The sequence below is a fragment of the Carcharodon carcharias genome (assembly GCF_017639515.1).
Source record: "Carcharodon carcharias isolate sCarCar2 chromosome 24 unlocalized genomic scaffold, sCarCar2.pri SUPER_24_unloc_2, whole genome shotgun sequence".
Lineage (NCBI taxonomy): Eukaryota > Metazoa > Chordata > Chondrichthyes > Lamniformes > Lamnidae > Carcharodon > Carcharodon carcharias.
The window spans coordinates 1,293,545-1,319,528 of NW_024470595.1; the positions used below are offsets into that span (position 1 = coordinate 1,293,545).

General features: G+C 45.8%; 1 protein-coding gene across 5 annotated transcripts in view; it reads right to left on the reverse strand.

The window, feature by feature from the left end:
- Nucleotides 1-25,984, reverse strand: part of LOC121273517 (NACHT, LRR and PYD domains-containing protein 3-like) — a 92,511-nt gene that overhangs the window by 49,953 nt on the left and 16,574 nt on the right. For 2 of the 5 annotated variants that reach the window (XM_041180682.1, XM_041180683.1), the window contains 3 exons: nucleotides 8,543-8,708; nucleotides 4,752-4,844; nucleotides 807-973 (listed from right to left, as the gene is read on the reverse strand). In XM_041180682.1, the coding sequence (XP_041036616.1) occupies nucleotides 807-973; nucleotides 4,752-4,761 (177 nt within the window). In that variant the 5' untranslated portion in view covers nucleotides 4,762-4,844; nucleotides 8,543-8,708. Of the gene's footprint in view, nucleotides 1-806; nucleotides 974-4,751; nucleotides 4,845-8,542; nucleotides 8,709-9,826; nucleotides 9,911-25,984 lie in introns of those variants that run through there. The other 3 variants (XM_041180684.1, XM_041180686.1, XM_041180685.1) reach the window with 3 other exon arrangements.

The window sequence follows — 25,984 nt, forward strand, 5'->3', positions numbered from 1 at the left end:
CTTCCTGGTTACTGTATCCCCCTAGGCTGCCATCTGTGGTGGATCCATCTAGTGGGAAAGGGCATACCCAGGAATAGTAGCAGAAGAGGCTGGGATGGCGTTTGATGGTCATATTGACAGGATTATTCTTATGTCAGGCTGTTGTTTTATTAGTCACATTTGTTACAAGTCCTTCAATGTTAGTGGGGACTTTGCATGGACGACTGAGCTGTGACTGAATCCAATGCTGTGGGCTCTTTTTACACCTATTTGTAGCTGTGTTGCATGTTGTTCTAGACCATTTCAGAGGGCAGTGAAGAGTCAGCCATGTTGCTGGGTGTCTGGAGCCATATACAGGTCAGGATGAGTAAGAACGGCAGGTTTCCTTCCCTAAAGGATATCAGTGAACCGGATGGCTTTTGACGAAAGTTCAATATTATCCTATTTCCTTAGTTCAAATTCACAAACTGTCAAAGTGAGATCTAAGCTCAGGTCTCTGGAGTATGAGTCCAGGCTACTAGTTTGCTAATTCAGTAACATAATCACAATGCTGCTGTATCTGTATGTGGTAAGTGTTGTATGCTTGGAAAATTCAGTTCACTTTGGATCGACGGTTCACAAAGCTCTCTACCTCTGAGGCTTTCCTCACCTCATGCTTGGTTCTGGTGTGGACTAATTATTGGAGGTTGATTTATCACCATTATCAGCATGTGACTGCCTGGGTGTTAGAAGATGATCTAGATAGATCTTGGTCTTCTATCATCCTTACATTCTGCAAGTTCTGTAATATTTAAATAATCCTAACTCATTGCAACCGTCCCACTTACCCGATGTTCTTGTCCATTAAAAATCCGCTCGAATGTTAACAATGAGCTGAGTCCATCCACCCCTTCTTCAATCGCCTGTTCTAGTCTGTCCCAGTAAAATTTTGTCAACTGGAACAGCTGGAAATCATCCCATTTTGTCAAGATCTCAGTGATTCTGGAGTTTGGATCTGTGAACACAAAATGGAGAAAAATAAACATAATTGAATTTCTAGCCACATTGTTCTACTTCCTTTAAAGGAAGCGACTGAATCCTCCTGTGAGCCACATTATCAAACAAAGTGTGAAAATCCAGAAACATTAAGTGATAGCATAGTTGATTTGTGACCTAATTCCTAACCTTGCCCCAAATCCCTTTATACCCATGGTTAACAAGAAGCTCTCAATCGCAAATTTAAAACCAGCAATTTTCTTTATTGTTTGCTGGATGTGGGAGTCCTTGGCAAGGCCAGCATTTGTTGTCTATCCCAAATTGCCCCAGAGAAGGAGGTGGTGAGACACCTTCTTGAGCCACTGCAATATTTCTGGTGCATATATGCCCACAGCACTTCTGGGAAGGGAGTCCCAGTATTTTGACCCAGTGACAGTAAAGGAACAGTGATATTGTTCCAGGTCAGGATAGTGTTTGGCCTGGAGAGGAAGTTGCAGGTCTGGTGCTCCCATGCATCTGTTGCTCTTGTTCTTCTTGGTGGCAAATGTCATGGATTTAGAAGGTGCAGTCAAAGGAGCCTTGGTGAGTTGCTGCGGTGCATCTTGTAGATGCACTACACACTGCTGCCACTGTGCGTAAGTGGTGGAAGGCGCTAATGTCTTCACATTGAGGATTCCCTCCATCATCATGCTAATTGGGATAGATTTCAAACAGATCTAGCAACTCAAGACAGGGCAGCCATGAGGCACTGTGAGCGATCAGCAGCAGCAGAACTGAACTCAACCACAATCTATAACCTAATGGCCCGGTATTTCCCACTCTCTACCATTACCACCAAGCCAGGGAATTAACCTTGGATCAATGAAAAGTGCAGGAGGGCATCCCTGGAGCAGCATCTGGCATACCTAAAGATGAATTGTCAAGCTGGTGACACTATAACACTGGACTACTTGTGTGCCGAACAGCATAATCAGCAAGTAACACAGAACTAAGTAATTATCTAACCAATGAGTCACATCTAAGCTCTGCAATCCTGCCATGTCCAGTCATGAATGATGGCGGACAATTAAACTACTCACTGGAGGAGGAGGCTCCACAAATATCCCCATCCTCAATGATGGGGGAGTCCAGTACATCAGTGCAAAAGATAAAGCTGAAGCATTTGCTACAATTTTGAAGCAAAAATGCCGAGTGGATGATCCATCTCGGCCTCCTCCAGATGCCCTCAGCATCACAGATGCCAGTCTTCAGCCAATTCAATTCACTCCACGTGATATCAAGAAACAGCTGAAGGCACTAGATACTGCAAAGGCTATGGGCCCTGACAATATTCCAGCAACAGTATTGAAGGCTTGTGCTCCAGAGCTTGCCGCGCCCCTAGCCAAGCTGTTTCAGTGCAGCTACAATACTGGCATCTGCCCAACAATGTGAAAAATCGCTTAGGCATGTCTTGTACACAAAAAGCAGGACAAATCCAACCCGGCCAATTACCCATCAGTCTACTCGCGACCATCAGAAATGTAAAGGAAGGGGTCATCAACAGTGCTTTCAAGCGGCAATTGCTCAGCAATAACCTGCTCACTGACACTCATTTGGGTTCCGCCAGGGTCACTCAGCTCCTTTCCTCATTCCAGTCTTGTTTCAAACATGGACAAAAGGGCTGAGCTCCAGAGGTGGGATGAAAGTGACTGCCCTTGACATCAATGCAGCATTTGACTGGATTTGGCATCACAAAACCTTAGCAAAACTGTAGTCAATGGGAATCATTGGGAAAACTCTCCGCTGGTTGGAGTCAGACCAAGCACAAATGTAGATGGTTGTGGTTGTTGGAGGTCAATCATCTCAGTTCCAGGACATCACTGCAGGAGTTCCACAGGGTAGTGTCCTAGGCCCAACCATCTCCAGCTGCTTCATCAATGACCTTCATTCCATCATAAGGTCTGAAGTGGAGATGTTCACTGATGATTGTGCAATGTTCAGCATCATTCACAATGCCTCAAATACTGAGGCAGTCCATGTCCACATGCAGCAAGACCTGGATGATATTCAGGCTTGGGCTGACAAGTGGCGAGTAACATTTGTGCCAGACAAGGACCAGGCAATGACCATCTCCAGCAAGAGATGACCTAAGCATCACCCCTTGAAATTCAATGGCATTACCATTGCCGAATTATCCACCATCAACATCCTGGTGGATACCATTGATCAGAAAGTGAACTGAACTAGCTACGTAAATACAGTGGCTAGAGGAGCAGGTCAGAGGATAGGAATGCTGCAGTGAGTAACTCAGGTGCTGAATCGCCAAAGGCCGTCCACCACCACCATCTACAAGGCACAGGTCAGCAGTGTAATAGAATACTCTCCACTTGCCTGGATGAGTACAGCTCCATGAATATACACGAAGCTTGGCAGCATCCAAGTCAAAGCAACCCGGTTGATTTGCAGCCCATCCACAAACATTCACTCCCTCCACCACTGACACATGGTAGCAGCCGTGTATATGATGAACAGAATGCACTGCAGGAACTCACCAAGGCTCCTTAGACAGCACGTTCCCTCCCACGGCCGCTACCATCTAGGAGGACAAGGGCAGCAATAGGTAGGAGCAACACCACGTGGATATTCTCTTTCAAGCCACTCAGCATCTTGGCTTGGAAATAGAACTCCATTCCTTCACTGTCGCTGGAACTCCCTCCCTAACAGCGCTGTGGATATACCTGTGCCATATGAACTGCAGCAGTTCAAGGCGGGTGCTCACCACCATCATCTCAAGGGCTATTTAGAAATCAGGATGGGCAATAAATGCTGGCCTATCCAGTGAAGCCCACAACCCATTAATTAATATTTTAAAAAATGTTTTAAGTGGTGGATGGGATGCCAATCAAGTGGGCTCTTTGTTCTGGATGGTGTAAATTTTCATGAGTGTTGTTGGAGCTGCAGACATCTAGGCAAGGGGAGAATATTCCATTGCACTCCTAAGTTGTGCTTTGCAGATGGTGGACAGACTTTGAGAAGACAGGAGTGAGATACTCTCCTCATATTTCCCAGCTTCTGACATGCCCTTATAGCTACAGTATTTATATGGCGAATCCAGTTCAGTTACTGATCAATGGTAACCCCCAGGATGTTGAGAGCGGGCGATTCAATGATGGTGATGCCATTACATGTCAAGTGGAGATGGTTATATTCTATCTTGTTGGAGATCATCATTGCTTGGCACTTGTATGGCATGAATGCTACTTGCCATTTTATTAGCAGGTAGCTCTCGGAGTTAGGAAATCCTTTCTGATAGCAGCTTAAGTCTTGTTCTGAGCCAATTAATGGCGCTATGGCAGTTAATGTGGCTCGGACACTCCCAGTCACATGGAGCTTGGTGCAGCTAAATTTTAAGCCAGGGAGGTGGTTCAGGTCACTTCCCCCCATGGCTCTATGACTAGGGAGTATAGTAAAAACGATTGGAGCCAGACCTTTCAGGAGTGAAATTATAATAAAAACTTCAATACAAGGGAACCGTCTTCTGTAAGCAGCCAACTGATTCTAGATCTGAGGTGAGGTGAGGTGACTGTCCCTGCCATTATAGCAGCATTTGACCACACATGGCACCAATGTCAGGTATCTACTCAACAGTTCCAGAACTCAACCTGTGACTGTGATGCCCCTTTAGAGGGTCACTCATTTAACTCCTTCTACTCGGCCCCTGTCCTGTTCCCTCTTCCTGTCTGAGCTGCAGGTCTTGCACAAGATATGGTCAATCTATAAGCATAGAAATTTTATTCTGAAGTATTTTGTGAACCTACCTGTGGCCATTCTTATTCCTGTTGTTGTTCGATATTCTGTCTTGTTCTAACCTTCAGCCATGGTGATGCCAGATGTTCCCAGATTAGGATGTTCTGTCAAAAATACAACATTAATACAAGGATTAGATGGATATATTAAAATCTGAGGAATATTGACAGCTTCAAACAGTGAGGTGATGCGCAGAATTTATTTGCAGGATATCTATAGGGATTTTACAATCCCACAAATGCCACGGTGATACAGATGGTAGATTTTTTGTCTGCTCGGCTACATATGAGGTGCTGTCACCCTTCTCTTCAAACAATCCACCCTTGACCCCTTTGTTCTTGCAAAAAACTGCACTCCAGTCTCCTTTTCCCTCCTCAAAAACACCCACTGACCCAGCCCCACACCCGCCCCCCACTGACCCAGCCCCACACCCCCCACTGACCCAGCCCCACACCCGCCTCCCACTGACCCAGCCCCACACCCGCCCCCCACTGACCCAGCCCCACACCCGCCTCCCACTGACCCAGCCCCACACCCCCCACTGACCCAGCCCCACACCCCCCACTGACCCAAACCACACACCCCCCACTGACCCAGCCCCACACCCCCCACTGACCCAGCCCCACACCCCCCACTGACCCAGCCCCACACCCACGGACCCAGCCCCCCACCCCCCACTGACCCAGCCCCACACCCCCCACTGACCCAGCCCCACACCCGCCCCCCACTGACCCAGCCCCGCACCCACCTCCCACTGACCCAGCCCCGCACCCGCCTCCCACTGACCCAGCCCCGCACCCACCTCCCACTGACCCAGCCCCACACCCGCCTCCCACTGACCCAGCCCCCCACCCCTCACTGACCCAGCTCCACACCCGCCTCCCACTGACCCAGCCCCCCACCCGCCTCCCACTGACCCAGCCCCACACCCCCCACTGACCCAGCCCCACACCCCCCACTGACCCAGCCCCACACCCCCCACTGACCCAGCCCCACACCCCACTGACCCAGCCCCACACCCCCCACTGACCCAGCCCCGCACCCCCCACTGACCCAGCCCCACACCCCCCACTGACCCAGCCCCACACCCGCCTCCCACTGACCCAGCCCCACACCCCCCACTGACCCAGCCCCACACCCCCCACTGACCCAGCCCCACACCCCACTGACCCAGCCCCACACCCCCCACTGACCCAGCCCCGCATCCCCACTGACCCAGACCCACACACCCCACTGACCCAGCCCCACACCCCCCACTGACCCAGCCCCGCACCCCTCACTGACCCAGCCCCGCACCCCCCACTGACCCAGCCCTGCACCCCCCATTGATCAAGCCCCACATGCCCACTGACCCAACCCCGCACTTCCCACTGACCCAGCTTTGTCCTCTCTTCATTCCATTTGCCTTCCTAATCACTGGCTGAACTTACATTCTAACCTTCAGTGATTCATTTACCAGTGCACTCAAATCCCTCTGTACCATAGAGCTCTGCAACCTCGCTTAATTTAAATAATATTCTGCTTTTATATTCTTCCTGCCAAAATGGACAAGTTCATATTTTTTGTATATTGTATGCCATCTGCCAAATTTTTGCCCATTCACTTAACCTATCTATATTCCGTCGTAAACTGTGACGTTCTCTGAACAACTTATTTTCCTACCTATTCTTGTGTCATCAGCAAACTTAAGCTAACATGTGTTCAGTTCCTTCATCCAAGTTGTTGATTAAAATTGCTTATAGTTCAGGCCCCAGCACTGATCCCTGTGGCACTCCACTAGTTGCAACTTGCCAACCTAAAATTGAACCACTTATTCTGACCCCCTGCATCTTGTTACCTAACCAATCCTCTACCATGTTAATGTGTTACCCCCTACATCATGAGCTCCTCTTTTGTGCTGTAACCTTTAATGTGGCACCTTATCATATGCCTTTTGGAAATCCAAGTGCACCACATCTACAGATTCCCCTTTATCGTCCTTGCTTGTAAGTTTGAACCATAGAAAGGTTACAGCACAGGGGAAGGCCATTCAGCACATCATGGCTGCGCAGACTGAGAAAGAAATAATAAAAAGAACTAGCTGCCCATTCTAATGCCACCTTCCAGCACCTGGTCCATAGCCTTGCAGGTTACATCACTTCAGGTGTGGATCTAGGTACCTGTTAAATGAGTTGAGGGTTTCTGCCTCCACCACCAAATTAGTGAATTCCAGACACACACCACCCTCTGGGTGAGGAAGATTTTGCTCATGTCCCCACTGACCCTTCTACCAATCAGTTTAAGTCTGTACCCACTGGTATTTGACCCCACAGCTAGGGGGAAAACAGGTCTTTCCTGTCTACCCTATCTAGGCCCCTCATAATCTTGTGCACCTCAATGATGTCACTCCCCCCAGCCTCCTCAGTTCCAAGGAACTCAATCCCAGCCTATCCAGTCTTTCCTCACAGCTGAAATTTTCAAGCTCTTGCAACATTCTTGTAAATCTCCTCTGTACTCCCCACAGAGCAATTATGTCCTTCCTGCAATATGGTGATCAGAATTGGACACAAAATTCCAGCTGTAGCCTAACCAGCATTTTATACAGTTCTAGCATTACTTCCCTGCTTTTGTATTCTATACCTCGTCCAATAAAGGAAAGAATTCCATATGATTTCTTTACCACCTTTTCCATCTGTCCTGCCACCTTCAAGGACCTGTGGACATATACTGCAAGGTCTCTCACTACTTCTACCCCTCTCAAAATTCTCCCATTTTTTGTGTATTCCATGGCTTGTTTGCCCTCCCCAAATTCATTACCTCACAGCTTTCTGGATTGAATTCCATCTGTCACCACCGCTCACTCAACCAAATCATTGAGATCAATCTGGAGACAAGAACTCTCCTCTTCACTATCAACTACGCAGCCCAGTTAACTTCATCAAAGAATTGCAATAAATTTGTGAAACACAATTTCCCTTACACAAAACCACGTTGACTTGTACGTATTAAGATTTTTGAAAAATTCTTTTATTACTTCATTAATAATGGATTTGTGCATCTTCCCTAAGACAGATATTAGGCTAACTGACCTATAGTTTCCTGCTTTTTGTCTCCCTCCTTCTTGAATAGAGATGTTACATATCTGATTTTCCAATTCCAGATCACAACCAATGCACCGACGATCACTGCAGCCATTTCTTTTAGTACCCTAGGATGCAGGCCATCAGTTCCACAGTCAGCCTTTAGTTCTAATAGTTTTCCAAGCACCTTTTCCCTCGGGATTGTGATTGGTTTAAGTTCCTCCCTTCCTTGTACCTCTTTTATCAAGCATTCAGGTTTTAATTGGTTTGGGTTTTGATAATTTCAAATACACTGGGAAGCAGATGCTGGCCTTCTATTTGATGTTGATTTTGAGGCACATTTCCTGAGCGTAGAATAATTCATTTCTCAGCTCAATCTCCCATTTGTTGTGCTACCAGATCAAAGCCAATTTAACACTGAAATCTGAAGAAGTTGATGTGAGTTAAGCCCCAGCGAACAAACAGACGCATGTCCATCTGCTGGGTTGTGCCTCAGACTGGAGTCACCTCTTAGATCAAATCATTTTACTCTAAAATACTCACAAGATTCAATTATGACTTTGTGTTTCAGTACAGAAAATGGATCTTACTTCACATTCCAGTACATAGCCTCATGCTGGATAATTGTACTTGGTGGTCAGACTCTCCCAGTTTCACACTCACCACTTCCTGCCTTACCTTGTAACCTTTGTGCACTGTCTACAGGATCAGTGTTTAGCAGAGTAAATGGAACTTTCTCTTACCTTTCTCTCCAGTCAATCTATGGAAGCTTTTTGAATTGGAAGGGTTCTCCCTGGTTGGTGCTCCCACAATCCTGTGCTGGGTCACCTGCTGTTGATCTTCAGTCTGCAACCCCTATTTCCTTTCAGCTGTGGACCTTTCTCCTCACTCTATCATTCACTGCGGGATCTAATTATGGCAGGGTAGAAAACGAGACAAATACAAAGTGATGTAAATGTAATGTAGACTTTTTGCTTCATCTGTCTAAATACAAACATGGGGCAGGAGAAGGCCACTCGGCCCATCGAGCTTGCTCCATTCAATAACATCATGGCTAATCTGATAGTAACCTCAACCTCACGTTCCTGTCTACCCCCAATAACCGTTCACCCCCTTGTTAGCCAAGGATCGAGACAGCTCTGCCTTCAAATATTAAAAATAAAGAAGCTAAGCCATGTCTTTCTGTTCCATTTTGGTCAGTTACTCAGGTCCCAATACACCAGCCACTAAATCTTGAGAAGACTGGGGCACCAGGTGGAAAACTAACAAATCCACCGACCTCTTCAAACATGTACTGACCGGTCTCACTGGCTCCATCCTCTCTGGGTTACTCACTGTCCGGTCTCACTGGCTCCATCCTCCCTGGGTTACTCACTGTCCGGTCTCACTGGCTCCATCCTCCCCGGGTTACTCACTGTCTGATCTCACTGATTCCATTCTCCCCGGGTTACACACTGTCTGATCTCACTGGCTCAATCCTCCCCAGTTTACACACTGTCCGATCTCACTAGCTCCATCCTCCCCGAGTTACAAACTGTCCGATCTCACTGGCTCCATCCTCGCCGGGTTACACACTGTCCAATCTCACTGGCTCCATCCTCCCCGGCTTACTTACTGTCTGATCTCACTGGCTCCGTCCTCCCCGGGTTACACACTGTCCGATCTCACTGTCTCCATCCTCCCCGGGTTACACACTGCCCGATATCACTGGCTCCTCATTGTTTGATTGCATTTGATTCATATTCTGCGTCCAAGACGGTGCTAAGTGGCACACTTCTCAGAGGCGGCACAGTGCAAGTACTGTGTCTCTCCAGAAGTTGAGGTGACCTAAAGCAGTTTGACGTTACACTTGTCACGTGCGAGGCATGGCAGCGGGAAGGGAGAGAAAGTGAGTGAGCTTTCAATCAGAGGAGCTGAAGCGTGCAGACCTCATTCAGCGAGTTGGAAGATACATTTTAAGGCACCATCTGATGCTCTGAAATTAAAACATGAATTTATACAACAAAAGTGAAAATACTGCAGCATACCTGTGGAGTTTTCGACTCCAGTGAATGTTGAGAGTCCTGAACCATTTACCCGAGCTTCCATCTCTCTGTTACTTCAAAAAAAATCTATACAGAAATATACATAATCCATGTTCTCCTTTAGTAGGATTCAGCTGGTATTCTTATTGTTATTAAGCTGATAGGCATGTATTTCACAGACATTGTGTGTTCCTCTTAAACCCACATGACCTTAGCCAACCGTCAGCACTTTTACATTAATCCTTCATTGCAAATTACTGAGTTGTTATAATGGGAAACTTTAACAATCCAAATATAGACTGGGATCACTGTAGTGTAAAGGGCAGAAAGAGGTAAGAATTTTTGGAGTGTATTCCGGATTATTTTCTACACCTTTTCAAGTGTCGGTAGACCTGCTTCTTGGGAATGAGATAGGCCAAGTGGATCAAGCGTCATCAGAGACATAGCGATTATGGTATCATAAGGTTTAGGTTGGATTTGGAAAAGTACAAGGAGCAACCCAGAGTAAGAATAATTAGTTGTTGGAACGCAAACTTCAAAGTGGTGCGAATGGAGGTGATTCACATAAATTGGAACCAAAGATTGGCAGGAAGGACCGTAGCTGAATAATGGACTGTCTTTAAAGACAAAATAGTTCAGGCACAGTCAAGTTATATTGCCACAAACTGATAGTTAAGGACACAAAATGATAGATCACTGGATGACAAAAGAGAGTGAGCTAACACGAAGAACGGAGAGACTTCTTATGACAGATGTCGGCTGGTTAATACAAACAAGAGCCAAGCTTAACATTGAGGCTCAAAGGGGATTGAAAGAGTAAATAAGAGAAACAACGAGAGGATATGCATAAACACTAGCAGCTAAAATAAAAAGTAATCCAAATCTCTTAGATAGGAATAGAATTAGTACAATGTTTGTAGGAGGAGTGGTGGGGCCAATTAGGGAGCACAAAAGAGGTTTATGAATAGAAGCAGGAGCCATTGATGAAGTATGAAGTAAATGTATTGCATCTGTCTTTACCAAGGAAGGTGAGGCTGCACAAGTCATGGTGAAATATGACATAGTTCAGACGCTTGAAAGACTGACTGTTTAAAACAAATATTATTCACACCTATCAAGGAGGTTTTCATTGAAGGATTCATTTTCATATGGACAAGTCCATAAGACCATAAGACATAGGAGCAGAAATTAGGCCAATCGGCCCTTCGGTTCTGCTCCGCCATTCAATCATGGCTGATAAGTTTCTCAACCCCATTCTCCCGCCTTCTCCTTGTAACCTTTGATCCACTTACCAATCAAGAACCTATCTATCTCGGTCTTAAATACACTCAATGACCTGGCCTCCACAGCCTTCTGTGGCAATGAATTCCACAGATTTACCACTCTGGCTGAAGAAGTTTCTCCACATCTCTGTTCTAAAAGGTCTTCCCTATACTCTGAGGGTGTGCCCTTGGGTCCTAGTCTCTCCTACTAATGGAAACATCTTCCCCACGTCCACTCTATCCAGGCCGTTCAGTATTCTGTAAGTTTCAATCAGATCCCCCCTCCTCCTTCTAAACTCCATCGAGTATAGACCCAGAGTCCTCAAATGTTCCTCATATGTTAAGCCTTTCATTCCTGGACTCGGTCTCGTGAACCTTCTCAGGACCCTCTCCATGGCCAGCACATCATTCCTGAGATACGGGGCCTACAGTCATCCAAAAGTCATCCCAAGTCATCCCAAATACCTCTACCCAACCACAACAACTAAAATATATCCCAATTATATATTATTCAGAATATAACAGTGTTAAATATGGAGAGTTCTAATAATGCTTTGAAGAGAGCATTGAGATATCGGTGAGCTAGGTGCTTCACACTGCAATGTCTGTCTCTCCTTGGTAGGAGCAGGTAGACAGCAGGGTCCTGTAGGGATCTGGGAAAGAAGACAGGACTGGAGAGAGCAGGAATGTGGACAGACAGGAACACAGAGATAGCAGGTGCCTGTACAGGGATGGATCATGGAGAGGGTAGGAACCCGGAGAGATTAAGAACACGGCACGAAGGTGCAAGGAGAGAGAAGGGAGCAGGAGAATGAAGGTACCTGCAATGTTCAGGAGCATCGACAGCATAGGAATATGGACAGACAGGAGCACAGAGGGAACAGGGTCCCGGGGGGAGGAGAAACCCCAAGGGAGCCGGGACCCAGAGACCGCAGAAACAAATCAGGGCAGTTCACAGGAGAAGACGAGAGGACCAGAGGATAAGTCACTCACTTTGAATTCCCTGAACACGTTGACTTCCTGCAAGGCCTGTCCTCCGTCATGGAATTGATGGAAAGATTCTGCTGACCCCAGGGTCGACAGAGCCCAGTTTGAGAACCACCGATGTATAAAGGCACTTACTGACTTTATGACACGATCTCTACCCGTCAGTAACTGCTGTAACTTCCTGTTCGAGGGGGCAGTGAGTTAACACCCACCACAACAGCTAGCAATATATTCCAGCGGCTCAGTTCTTGCACAAATTAAAACTCCAGCTCCAGGCCCTCCCAATCTAAACAACAGGAGCTTTTATCCATCGGTATGCAATCCACACCTTTGTATAATTTACAGACCTTATCAGCTTGCTCTAAACCTCCACCTTGAAATTGCAGGAATCTCACACTTGCACTTATCTGATAAGCTGAGGGAGTTTAATGTTGAAAGTAAACATATTTTTAAAGAGACTGGCTGAGAAATCTGCATGAATAGATAGCCATGTAAGGGACATGCTCAAATCAATCAACCAGATAGAGGGTAGACACGATCATTCAATCAGGAACTGCAGCAGGAGAATGGTCCATAAATTGGTGACAGAGAGGGAGAAACAGATAGAGAGAGTGGCAGAGCAGAGAGGGACAAAGAAAGAGAGGTAGTCAGTGAAAGGTCCAGATACATACAGAACATCAGGGAGACGGAGACACACAGAAACAGAAACACCAGTAACAGAGACTGGTGGTGAGATCACTCAAATACAAATTCAGTTGCATTTGCCATTGGGAGCTATGGGTAGTGAGGATGGAGATTGACCAGCAATCTCTCCTTGATATTAGTGTGTTGGAGTATTTTCACTTTGATACTCAAAGGCATTTGGGTTCGTGCTGAGAGTCCTTCCTTGGCGCAGCCCTGGGGTGTAATTCAAACTTGGAAAGTCTCACTGAGAGGCAGAGGCACAACACACTGCTCTACAAGACCAGAATATGTTCCAGCTGAGTATGGAGCCAAACAGACAAAGAGTACAATAAGGAACAGATGAATGCCAAGAAAATCAATATGGTATCAAATAACTTGACATTTCCTAATAGCATGGCGCCAGACTTTAGGTAGCATCTTAAGGGAGGAGAGCGGTTCGGGGGTGTTCAGAGAAATCCCGCTGCAGGCAGCTGAAAACATGTTGCCAAAGGTCGAGCGCTGAAAAGCACGAATAGCGAAGAGGCCAGCACTGGAGGAGCGGAGGTTTCTCTGAGTTTTTGCAGCTGAATGAGAGGACAGTGATAGGGATGTTTATAAGGCTGGGGGAGATTACAGAGATAGGGAATGTTGCAGGACTCAAGGAGATTATAAAGATTGGCAGGGCTGTAGGGGATTATAGAGGAAATGAGGATTATAGAGTCATAGAATAGGAAAGCAGAGAAGGAGGCCTTCTGACTTATCATGTGTATGCCGTTCTTTCAAAGAACCATTTGTTTAGTTGTACTGCACCACTCCTTCTGCTATCTCTAGATTTGCTTCCCTTTCAGTTGACTCTGTTTTGAATGTAACTGTTGACTCTCAATTCCCCACCCTATCGAGCAATACATTCCCAGTTCTAATCACTCAAGTCTATTGATACTCCTCATGCTGCCTCTTGTTATTTTACAGTCACCTTCAATCTGTGTCCTCTGGATATCGACCCTTCAATGCCAGAAGTGTTTGTTTTATTTACTCTATCCAAGCCCTTATGATTTTAAATCGCTCCATCCAATCCCCTCAGCCTTCAGTGTTCTAAGGAAAACAAGACCGATTCTCCAGTTAATCCAGGTAACTGTCATCCCTCATTTCTCTTACAATTCTAGGAGATTTATTTTGAACCCTGCCTAAAGCCTTCACCTTCTTCCTAAGGTTTTGTGCCCAGAATTGAAAATGATAATTCAGATGGGGGCGAATTAGACTTTGTAAAGAATTAAACAGACAGATTTAAACAGAACACTGTGACCTGAGGTTTAAATGCAGAATGAGTGAAGTTTCCACAATATCTCAGAGGCTGAATCCCAGGCTTATATAAGGTACCCAGAGGTTGAGAAACGCACAATGAATCGCACACAACACACAGAGCTAGGGAGTGACAGGTACAGGATGAATCCAAAACTCACATATGGTGCCAGAGGCGGACTGGTGAAGAATGTTCGATGCTTGCAATATGCCAGTGGCTAACATCTACTAAATGGAAGGGACCGCTACCCATTACACACAAATCCAAACATCACACTGTCTGAAACTGAATTGTACAGTATCGATTCCAACAGTTGTTCCTGGCTGAGCTACACATTGGACACCAGGCCAACAAATTTGAACACTCAGACTGAAAGCACATCCTAATAATATAGACTAAGCTGCATATTACATGTGCCATGAACATGTAATAATTTTCTTAATATTATATTCATGGTAAAAGTGAGTTAATAACGGTGCTTGGATAGTGCCTCAGTGTGTGTGTGTGTGCATGGGATTTAACTGAATTGAAGACAGCAAGTCTGAGATTTTGAGTTATCGAAAGGAAAGCTAGGTTTCAATGTAAAATATGTAAACATGGCTGAAGCATTGGAATGTAAGGTGTGAGGAAAATTTGCATTTTTAGACACATTAGATTAGTTTCAATTTCAAAGGGATGGTAAGATGTTACACCTAGCTAAAAGAAGCTAAGCCAAACAGTGTGTTTAATTTTCCCCAAAGGTTACTGATAATATGAGTACAATGAAAGATTTAGATAATGAGAAAAGTAAAGTGGCAAAGACATATTAGAGCAATGAAATTTATATGAAAAAGGGAGAAAAAAACATAAAGGAGATGAGCTTATGTATAAGGTGGAAGGTGTTCTAAGATCTAACAAGTGTGAAAAGTCTCCAGCCTCTATGCATCAAGCTGCTGTCTGCAGGAACCAAAACTCAGAAGAATCATTCTAAAAATCCCTGTCCAGGATATTGTGTGCTTTGCCTGGGTCGGTTGAAATCTATATTGTTTTCCTGTTGCTTTAACAGAGGTGGAACTGGGAGTCAGATAAATTAAGGGATTTAGGAGTTATGAACGTAGTAACTTGTAGACCTAAGAATGTGCCTGGCATCTTTCGTTTTTAATTAAATATTTATTTTAGTTTTGCAAAAAACCTCTAAGTCTCGGTGGCCGTATTGATACTGAATTCAAGGCATGGCATCTTGTAATAAAATACAAATTGCAAAACAGTTGTGGCAACTGTTTCAAGTTTCCTTCTGGGATTTGAGCAGCTTGGCATTTACCATCCACCATGCCAAAACAAAATTAGGGACTCTTTGTAAGATATATTTGAAATTTCTTGAATGGTTTGCAATTGATGAATCTTAAAGTTATGACTACGAGAAACACTTTGATTCAGGAGTTGGTGCCAGGTTTTTTTTTTAAGCGGTGAGACTGAAGTATGGCTTCAAAGTTGCTAAGACTTGACTGGGAGTTGAAGTTTTAACTTTGGTTGGTTTATGAAAGGTACATAAAGCTCGGTTAATGGAATTGGCAGATAAATTACAACCTGCAGGGGTAAGGATAGCAGAAGGTATAGCACAGCATTTAAAATTGGAACGAATCCCCAAGGGACCAAGTTCCCCAAGGGGTGGGTCATTGGACTGGGCTCAAATTCAGTTGCAAATGAAAAAAAAATCTTCAGCTTGGGGCAAAAAGGAAAGGGAACAAGCAATCCCAACGGAGTTACAAATGGCGAGGAGAGAGAAAAAGAGAGAGGCAGAGAATTCCATCTTCAAATGCTAGCAGTTAAAAAAAAAGAGGTGAGAGGGACTTATTTCCAAGTCAGAACCCACTGGGGAGATGTTAACATTTGTACAAGCTCCTCCAAGTTTTGAAGAAAGAGATGGTGAGAAAAACAAATGGAATATTTTCAGAATTGTGAGAATGTAGGAGCCATGATGGGAATTTTCCTGAGCTCACAGATCAATAAAGTGTTGTTTGTTGGTACAAAAGACATCAACAGGATTCATCAAATATTTGTGGCCAGTTATACACTGGTCTTTTATAAACATTCTGTCCAAATGAATGGAAAATAAATCCAGCAGTCTATGAGGGGAGGCTGATCAATGACCATCTTTTCTCACCCGAGTCTTAGGGGGATTTTGGAGGTAATGGTACAGGATAGAAGAGAAGCCATTTCTGGTGGTGTTCAGACACCAACTGATTGGTAACAATGGAAACAGACAAGGGCTTATCCTCTCAGTCACACACTGAGTGCAGTTATTGAAGGAGCCTCATTGATTTCAGGAAGGGAGTTTTGGAAAGGTCAGTTCAGATTTGGGGGGCAAAACATAGAAAGACTGGAGAGGAAAGGGGAGATAGGAGACTGGACAGTTTGCAAGTGCCAAAGGTTCAATTGTGAGTTTGTTGATGAGGGATAAAGAAGGAATATTTTGAGGCACTAGTACAGCACCTGAGGGGATTGCCCAGTTTATAATATCCTGGGGCCCAGAACAGGGAGCTCAGGAGTTTAGTGGAATTGAGTCCAAAGAATGGGAGCTGAATCTCATCAGCAAGGTGAACTCAAAGAGGGGCAAAAATAAAAACAAAAAACTGTGGATGCTGGAAATCCAAAACAAAAACAGAATTACCTGGAAAAACTCAGCAGGTCTGGCAGTGTCGGTGGAGAAGAAAAGAGTTGACGTTTCGAGTCCTCATGACCCTTCGACAGAACCAGGTGAATCCAAGGAAGGGGTGAAGTATAAGCTGGTTTAAGGTGTGATGGTGGGGGGGGGGGGGGGGGGGGGGGGGTGGTGGGTGTGTGTGTTGGGGGTGGGTGGGGGGGGGGATGGGTGGGGAGAGAGAAGTGGAGGGGGGTGGTGTGGTTGTAGGGCCAGACAAGCAGTGATAGAAGCAGATCATCAAAAGATGTCACAGACAACTGAACAAAAGAACACATAGGTGTCGAAGTTGGTGTTATTATCTAAACGAATGTGCTAATTAAGAATGGATGGTAGGGCACTCAAGGTATAGCTCTAGTGGGGGTGGGGGGAACATAAAAGATTTAAAAATATTTAAAAATAATGGAAATAGGTGGGAAAAAGAAAAATCTATATAATTTATTGGAAAAAAAAACAAAAGGAAGGGGGAAGAAACAGAAAGGGGTTGGGGATGGAGGAGGGAACTCAAGATCTAAAGTTGTTGAATTCAATATTCAGTCCGGAAGGCTGTAAAGTGCCTAGTCGGAAGATGAGGTGTTGTTCCTCCAGTTTGCATTGGGCTTCACTGGAACAATGCAGCAAGCCAAAGACAGACATGTGGGCAAGAGAGCAGGGTGGAGTGTTAAAATGGCAAGCGACAGGGAGGTTTGGGTCATTCTTGCGGACAGACCGCAGGTGGTCTGCAAAGCGGTTGCCCAGTTTACGTTTGGTCTCTCCAATGTAGAGGAGACCGCATTGGGAGCAAAGAATGCAGTAGACTAAGTTGTGGGAAATGCAAGTGAAATGTTGCTTCACTTGAAAGAAGTGTTTGGGCCCTTGGACGGTGAGGAGAGAGGAAGTGAAGGGGCAGGTGTTACATCTTTTGCGTGGGCATGGGGTGGTGCCATAGGTGGGGGTTGAGGAGTAGGGAGTGATGGAGTAGGGTGTCCTGGAGGGAACGATCCCTATGGAATGTGGACAGTGGGGGTGAAGGGAAGATGTGTTTGGTAGTGGCATCATGCTGGAGTTGGCAGAAATGGCGGAGGATGATCCTTTGAATGCGGAGGCTGGTGGGGTGATAAGTGAGGACAAGGGGGACCCTATCATGTTTCTGGAAGGGAAGAGAAGGCGTGAGGGCGGATGCGTGGGAGATGGGCCGGACACGGTTGAGGGCCCTGTCAACGACCGTGGGTGGAAAACCTTGGTTAAGGAAGAAGGAAGACATGTCAGAGGAACTGTTTTTGAAAGTAGCATCATCAGAACAGATGCGACGGAGATGAAGGAACTGAGAGAATGGGATGGAGTCCTTACAGGAAGCGGGGTGTGAGGAGCTGTAGTCGAGATAGCTGTGGGACTCGGTAGGCTTGTAATAGATATTGGTGGACAGTCTATCACCAGAGATTGAGACAGCGAGGTCAAGGAAGGGAAGTGTAAGAGATGGACCACATGAAAATGATGGACGGTTGGAGATTGGAAGCAAAATTAATAAATTTTTCCAAGTCACGACAAGAGCACGAAGCAGCACTGAAGTAATGATCGATGTACCGGAGAAAGAGTTGTGGAAGGGGGCCGGAGTAGGACTGGAACAAGGAATGTTCCACATACCCCATAAAGAGACAGGCAGAGCTGGGGCCCATGAAGGTACCCATAGCCACACCTTTTATTTGGAGGAAGAAAGAGGAGTTGAAGGAGAAATTGTTTAGAGTGAGAACAAGTTCAGCCAGATGGAGGAGAGTATTGGTGGATGGAGATTGTTCGGGCCTCTGTTCGAGGAAGAAGCTAATGGCCCTCAGACCATCCTGGTGGGGGATGGAGGTGTAGAGGGATTGGACGTCCATGGTGAAGAGGAAACGGTTGGGGCCAGGGAACTGGAAATTGTTGATGCGACGTAAGGTGTCAGAGGAATCACGGATGTAGGTGGGAAGGGACTGGACAACGGGAGAGAGAAGGGAGTCAAGTTAACGAGAAATTAGTTCTGTGGGGCAGGAGCAAGCTGACATGATCGGTCTACCGGTACAGTTCTGTTTGTGTATTTTGGGTAGGAGGTAGAAGCGGGCCGTCTGAGGTTGGGCGACTGTCAGGTTGGAAGCTGTGGGAGGAAGATCCCCAGAGGAGATGAGGTCAGTGACAGTCCTGGAAACAATGGCTTGATGTTCAGTGGTGGGGTCATGGTCCAGGGAGAGGTAGGAGGAAGTGTCTGCGAGTTTGACTTGGAGAAGGATGGTCTGGTGTGAGGGACCGAATGTGGTTCCTTTGTTCTGAGCCCACCACTGAGAATCAAAGAGGGGCTTCATGGGAGATAGGAGTTAAACACGCTAATGATGCTTGAGCGATGGGGGAACGGGAGGCGGGGGTGTGGTTGTTGAAAAGTTTGGCTTTGTGAGAAAAGGGAATGAAGAAATGTGTTCAAAGACAGCAAAGCAATCTCCGTGATGAAGGAGTGCCACAGCTCCTCATACATGTTGTTTTAAATGAGGCAGGGAAGCCTGACAATGAAGTACTCCAGAAGACACCTAGGAGCTGAGATGAAAAATTAGCGTTAGTCTGGGACTGGGAGATGCTGCTGGAGCAATAAACAGTTTATAAAGACCAGCAATGGCCAGAAATGGTGATTAATGGCTGAACCTATTCCCATCATAAGCTTCCCAGTAAGCAGCATTTGGGCTTAACGGAGCAGAGACTGGGCCATACGGAACTGTAGGGGTTTTATTCTAGACTAGGAAATGGAAGGTGGAGCTTGAGAGTGCGGCTCAGCAGGTCAATTGGGGGTCAGAAGTATTGTGACAAAGGGAGAGCAGAAGACACAACAGTTGAGAATCTGGAAGGGTGTTGTGGTGACGTGTGGGAAAGATATTCTTTCCAGGATCAGGAAAAGCAGGGGATTAGAAGGGAATGAATGTGAGCGTGAAGAGTGATCCAAAATGGCATCATCACTGGTTGAGAGGATGCGAGTAGAGACATCCAGGTGCTAAGAACTGATGTTCTGGAACAGGGAAGATTCTCATTGGTGGGCTCAGAACAAAGGAACCACATTCAGTCCCTCACTCCAGACCATCCCTCTTCAAGTCCCAACCCAGTGCTGAGGAGGAGCATTTGATGGGGACCCACACCCAGTTTCACTCCATGTCTACCTAGTCGTGAACTCTTAAACAAGCTCTCAGCCATTTTACAAAAATCTTGAAAGAAGAGTTACTATCTCCCAACTTCCACAATGCCATCATTGTTTCGCTTGGTCCTCTGTCCACTAAGGTGAAGATTCTCACATGAATGATCCTGAACCGCCTCTTACCCTTCAGTGCAGGCATAGCGCCAGAGGCTCAATGATGTTTAATGCCATCCAGTAGAATCATGGACATGATGTTATCACTCGATAAATCTCAGAAAACGATATGAAACAAAGCAAAAAGCTTCTAAATGGCCGTTATTAATCTGTCAAAGGTCTTTGACTCCATCGACAGTGAAGCCATTTGCAAAGTCCTATAGTGTACTATCCCGTGATCCCTACATGAAGCTAAGACAACGGTCCTTTGCAATGGATTAGAGACCAAGCCTTTCATATCCAGGTGGGCGTCAAGCAAGGCTGAGTGATTGTGCCAACTCTCTTTACTATCTTCCTCAACCTGGCCATGAAACTCCTTCTGGACCAACTTGCACAAGGGGTCATGACTGAGTTTCAACCTGATAGGAAGCTGTTCAACTTCAAAAAGCTGAGAGTGAAGACCAAGGTCTTGGTGATCCTCCAGTACATCCACAACCCACAATATTCCAACGATTGCTCAGTTGTGGCCCATAATGCAAGTGGCATTCAGGTCAACCTCAACCTCTTCGCCTCCACATACAAAACAATTTGGCCTCTCGGTCAACTCAGTAAGACCAAAATACTCCACCAGCCCTCCCCCAGACAAGAACCTACTCCTCCAATTTTAGCTTCTGATGACGAGATTTTAGAACATTTTTGAACACCTTCCATTTCTTGCCAGTTACCTTTTTCAAAATGTCACCAACGAACAGGAGATCTAGCACAGATTCAGCTGTGCCAGGGCAACCTTCCAAAAATTGCACAACCCGGTTTTCAACAATTGAAAACAAGAGGTTTTAGTCTACAATGCTGTTGCTGTCACCACTCTTCTATACGGCAGTGAGACTTGGTCGCATATGAAAGACATCTCCAGGTGCTGGAGAATTTCCACCAAGTGTGACTTTACAGGACACTGAAAGTCAAGTTGAAGACAGGAGAACAAACCCCCAACATCTTCACTGATGTTCATTCATCCACGATTGCAAACAGGATCATGTGAATTCAGCTCCACTGGTCTGGACACTGCATCCACATGCCAAATAATCAGCTTCGGAAGCAGATCCTATTTTCACAGCTTATGGATGGATAGAGAAACTATTTTAAGAAAACTCTGAAGGCTTCATTGGAAAGGGGAGAATTCACATGGATGCCTCAGAGGAACTTGCTGCAAACTGGGCCATGTGATGGCTCTTAATCCAACAAGTTGCAACACACTCATAAACTGACCACATAAACTCTGCTCTGGTGAAGCGACACAAGCAGCAGACAGCAGAACCTGGCTTGTGCAGCCCCCTTCCTCAGAGCAACTTCCCCATGTCATCTCTGTCCAAAGTCCAGGCTTGACCTGCTGCATCACCTGAGGGCACACAAATCATCAAGCCTGGCCCATGTCATCCTTATTTCGAGGGACTGGCGATGACATCTGTCCATATCCCAGGCCTCAGACTGTGATGCAATGACATGAACTGCCTGCATGCCCAGTGCTCTAGTTGTACTCACTCGGATTCTGTTCCAATGGTTCCTGATACCAACAGAGCCTTGCTGCGTGATAGGGAGAATATATCTTGGTGAGTTTGACTGTTTGTGTGACTGTGTGTATGAGAAAGAGAGGGGGTTGTTGCCTGTAAGAGAGAGAACGTGTGTGAGTTTATGAGAAAGAATATATCTGTGCCACTGGGTGGTATGTGTCTGAGAGAGAGAGAATGTGTGCCTGTGTGTGTGTGAGGGAGAATATATCTGTGATAGTGATCGTGTGTGTATATGAGAGAGAGGGAGAGATAATCGGTGTCCGTAAAAGAGAGAAAGTGTGTCCATGTAAGAGAGAATATATTTGTCTGCATGGTTGTGTGTGCGTGGTTGTGTGTGTGAGTGAGCGTGTGTGTGAGAGAGAGAATAGTGTGTCTGTGTGTGAAAGAGAATATGTGAGTGTGACTGTGAGTGTGCGTGTCTGCGAGTATGAGAGAATATATTTGTGCACTTCTGTGAGAGAGGGAGAGAATGTGTGTGAGAGGGAGAATATATCTTGGTGGGTTTGACTGTGTATGAGAGAGAGAGAAAGAGAGAGGGTTAGTGTCTGTAAGAGAGAGAGAATGTGTGTATGTGAGAGGGAATATATCTGTGTGAGAGTGATAGTGTGTGTGTGTGTATGAAAAATAATATGCTTGTGTGAGTGTGTGTGAGGGTATGTTTGCGTGCCTGTGTGTGTGCGTGTATGAGAAAGAATATATCTGTGCTATTGGGTGTGTATGTCTGAGAGAGAGAGAATGTGTACATGTGTGTGTGAGGGAGAATATATCTGTGAATGTGATTGTGTGTGCATGTGTGTGTGTGAGGGAGAATATATCTGTGAAAGTGATTGTCTGTGTGTGTGTGTGTGTGTGTGTGTGTGTGTATGAAAGAGAGAGAGAACCTGTGTCCGTAAAAGAGAGTGTGTGCACATGAGAGAATATATCTGTGTGAGTGTGACTGTGTGTGTGTATGAGAAAGAATATATCTGTGTGAGTGTGTGAGAGAGAGAGAGAGAGAATGTGTGTGCATGAGAAAGAGTATATCTGCCTTTGTGTGTGTAAAAGAGAATATATCTGTGTGAGTGCCACTGTGTGGGGATGTATGTGTGTGTGTGTGTGTGTGTGTGTCTGTGTGTATAAGAAAATATGGCTGTGTGATTGTGTGTCTGTGTGTGTGAGAGAAAATATATATGTGAGTGTGCCCACATGTGTGTGAAAGAGAGAGAATGTGTGTGCATGAGAGTGAAAGAGAAAATATATCTGTGTGAGTGTGAATGCGTCTGGTTGTGTGTATGTGTGGGTGAGAGTGGGAGAGAGAGAGAGAACGTATGTGCGTGTGTGAGAGAGGGAGAATATATTTGTGCGAATGTGAGTGAATCTATGTGTGTGTGTATGTGTGTGTTGGTGGTGTGCGCGTGTGTGTGTGCACGCGCATGTGTGTGAGAGAGAAATCTTTGTGAGTGCGACTGTGTTTGTGTGTGTTTGTGTCTATCTATGAAAAAGAATATATCTTTGTGAGTGTGTCTGCACGTGTGTATGTGCATGTGTTTGTGAGTGTTTATGTGTGAAAAAGAATATATCTGCATATGTGTGACTGTGTGTGAGGGTGTCTGTGTGTCTGCGTTATGAGGGAATATAGCTGTGCACGTGTGTGTGTGAGAGAATGTATATGTCTGAGTGAGATAGAAGGAGAGAGAGTGAGCGTGTGTGTGCGAGTGAAAGAGAGAGAATGTATGTGTATGTGAGTGCGAGAGGGAGAATACATCTGAGCGTGAATGTGTGTGGGTGTTTGAGAGAGAGATTTAGTGTCTATATGATAGAGAATGTGTCTGTATGTGTGTGTGAGGGAGAATATATCTGTGTGAGTGTGACTGTGTGTATTTGTGCATGAGAAATAATATGCCTGTGAGAGTGTGTATGTGAGAGAGGGAGAGAACGTGCGTGTGTGTGTGGTATGTATGAAAAAGAATATATCTGTGTAAGTGTGTGAGAGGATGTGTGTGCGTGTGAGAAAGTGAAAATATCTAATTAGCGTGACTGTGTGTAAGGGTGTGTGTGTGTCTGCGTGTATGAGAGAATATATCTGCGCACGTGTGTGTGTGAGAGAGAATGTGGATGTAAGTGAGATAGAGGGAGAGAAAGTGTGAGTGACTGTGTGTGAGGGAGAGAGATAATATGTGTGTGTGACTATGTGTGCACGCATGTGTCTATGTATGAGAAAGAATATATGTGTGTGTGTGTTTGTGTGACAGAATGTGCGTGTGTGTGTGTGTGTGCGTGTGAGTGAGAGAGGGTGGGTATGTATGTGTGTGTGTGTGTGTGTGTGAGTGAGAGAGGGTGGGTATGTATGAGTATGTATGTGCGTGCATGAGTGTGTGTGTGTGTGTGTGTGTGTGTGTGTATGAGAGGGTGGGTATGTATGTGCATGCATGTGTGTGTGTGTGAGAGAGAGAGGGTGGGTATGTATGTGTGTGCATGTGTGTGTGTGTGTGTGCGTGTGTGTGAGTGAGAGAGGGTGGGTATGTATGTGTGTGCATGTGTGTGTGTGTGTGTGTGTGATTGTGTGTGTGAGTGAGAGAGGGTGAGTATGTATGTGTGGGCATGTGTTTGTGTGTGTGTGTGTGAGTGAGAGAGGGTGGGTATGTATGTGCATGAATGTGTGTGTGTGTGTGTGTGAGTGAGAGAGGGTGGGTATGTATGTGTGTGCATGTGTGTGTGTGTGTGTGTGTGTGTGATTGTGTGTGTGAGTGAGAGAGGGTGGGTATGTATGTGTGGGCATGTGTTTGTGTGTGTGTGTGTGAGTGAGAGAGCGTGGGTATGTATGTGCATGAATGTGTGTGTGTGTGATTGTGTGTGTGTGAGAGAGCGTGGGTATGTATGTGTGTGCATGTGTGTGGGTGTGTGTGTGTGTGTGAGTGAGAGAGGGTGGGTATGTATGTGTGTGCATGTGTGTGTGTGTGTGTGAATGAGAGAGGGTGGGTATGTATGTGTGTGCATGTGTGTGTGTGTGTGTGTGTGTGTGTAAGCGAGTGAGAGAGGATGGGTATGTATGTGTGTGCGTGCAGGTGTGTGAGTGTGTGTGTGTGTGGGTGAGTGAGAGAGGGTGGGTATGTATGTATGTGCGTGTATGTGTGTGTGTGTGAGTGTGAGTGAGTGAGAGAGGGTGGGTTTGTATGTATTTGTGTGTGTGAGAGAGTGAGAGAGGGTGGGTACATGTGTGTGTGTGAGTGAGAGAGGGTGGGTAAGTATGTGTGTGTATGTGTGTGTGTGAGGGAGTGAGATGGGGTGGGTATGTATGTATGTGTGTGTGTGTGTGTGAGTGAGAGAGGGTGGGTATGTATGTGTGTGTGTGTGTGTGTGTGTGTGTGTGTGTGAGTGAGAGAGGGGGGTATGTATGTGTGTGCATGTGTATGTGTGAGAGAGAAGGTGGGTATGTATGTGCATGAATGTGTGTGTGTGTGTGATTGTGTGTGTGAGTGAGAGAGCGTGGGTATGTATGTATGTGTGTGTGTGCGTGTGTGTGTGTGTGCGATTTTGTGTGTGAGTGAGAGAGCGTGGGTATGTGTGTGTGTGTGTGTGTGAATGAGAGAGGGTGGGTATGTGTGTGTGTGTGTGTGTGTGTGTGAATGAGAGAGGGTGGGTATGTATGTGTGTGCATATGTGTGTGTGTGTGAGTGAGAGAGGGTGGGTATGTATGTGTGTGCATGTGTGTGTGTGTGTGAGTGAGAGAGGGTGGGTATATATGTGCATGAATGTGTGTGTGTGTGTGTGTGTGTGTGTGTGTGTGTGATTGTGTGTGTGAGTGAGAGAGGCTGGGTATGTATGTGCATGAATGTGTGTGCATGTGTGTGTGTGTGTGTGTGTGTCTGTGTGTGTGTGAGGAAGGAGATCCCTTCTCCAACTTTAAAATGGAAGGAGATTCCTTCTCCAACTTGTGATGTGAATGTGCTGGAACCGACAATGGAGCAAAGAGGAAAGATTATTTGAGGTTGAAGCTGAAGCAGAAGCTGACACTGAGACACACACAACAACAACTTGCCTTTATATAGCACCTGGAACGGAATTGTCCCAAGATGCTTCACCAGAGATTTATCATGAAAAGTTTAACCCCGAGCCACCGGAGTTTGGAGACACAGGCCCAAAGTTATGGTCAAAAGGGGTTGGTGTTATCAATGGAGGAAAGGGAGGTATTAAGATGGAGAGGTTTAGGGAAGGAATCCCAGAGTTAGAGCCCAGGCAGGAGAAGGCACGGCCACCAATGGTGAAACGATTGAAATTGGGGATGCTCAGAGAGCACGAGTTAAAGGAAAACTGATATCGGAGGCTGGTGGGCCAGGAGGAGATAGGGAGGGGCCATTTACAGAAGTTCTACATCCCCTTGTGTGAAGAAGTCTTTCTTAATTTCACTCTTGAAAGGGCTTCAGACTATTGTAAATATTTAGCCT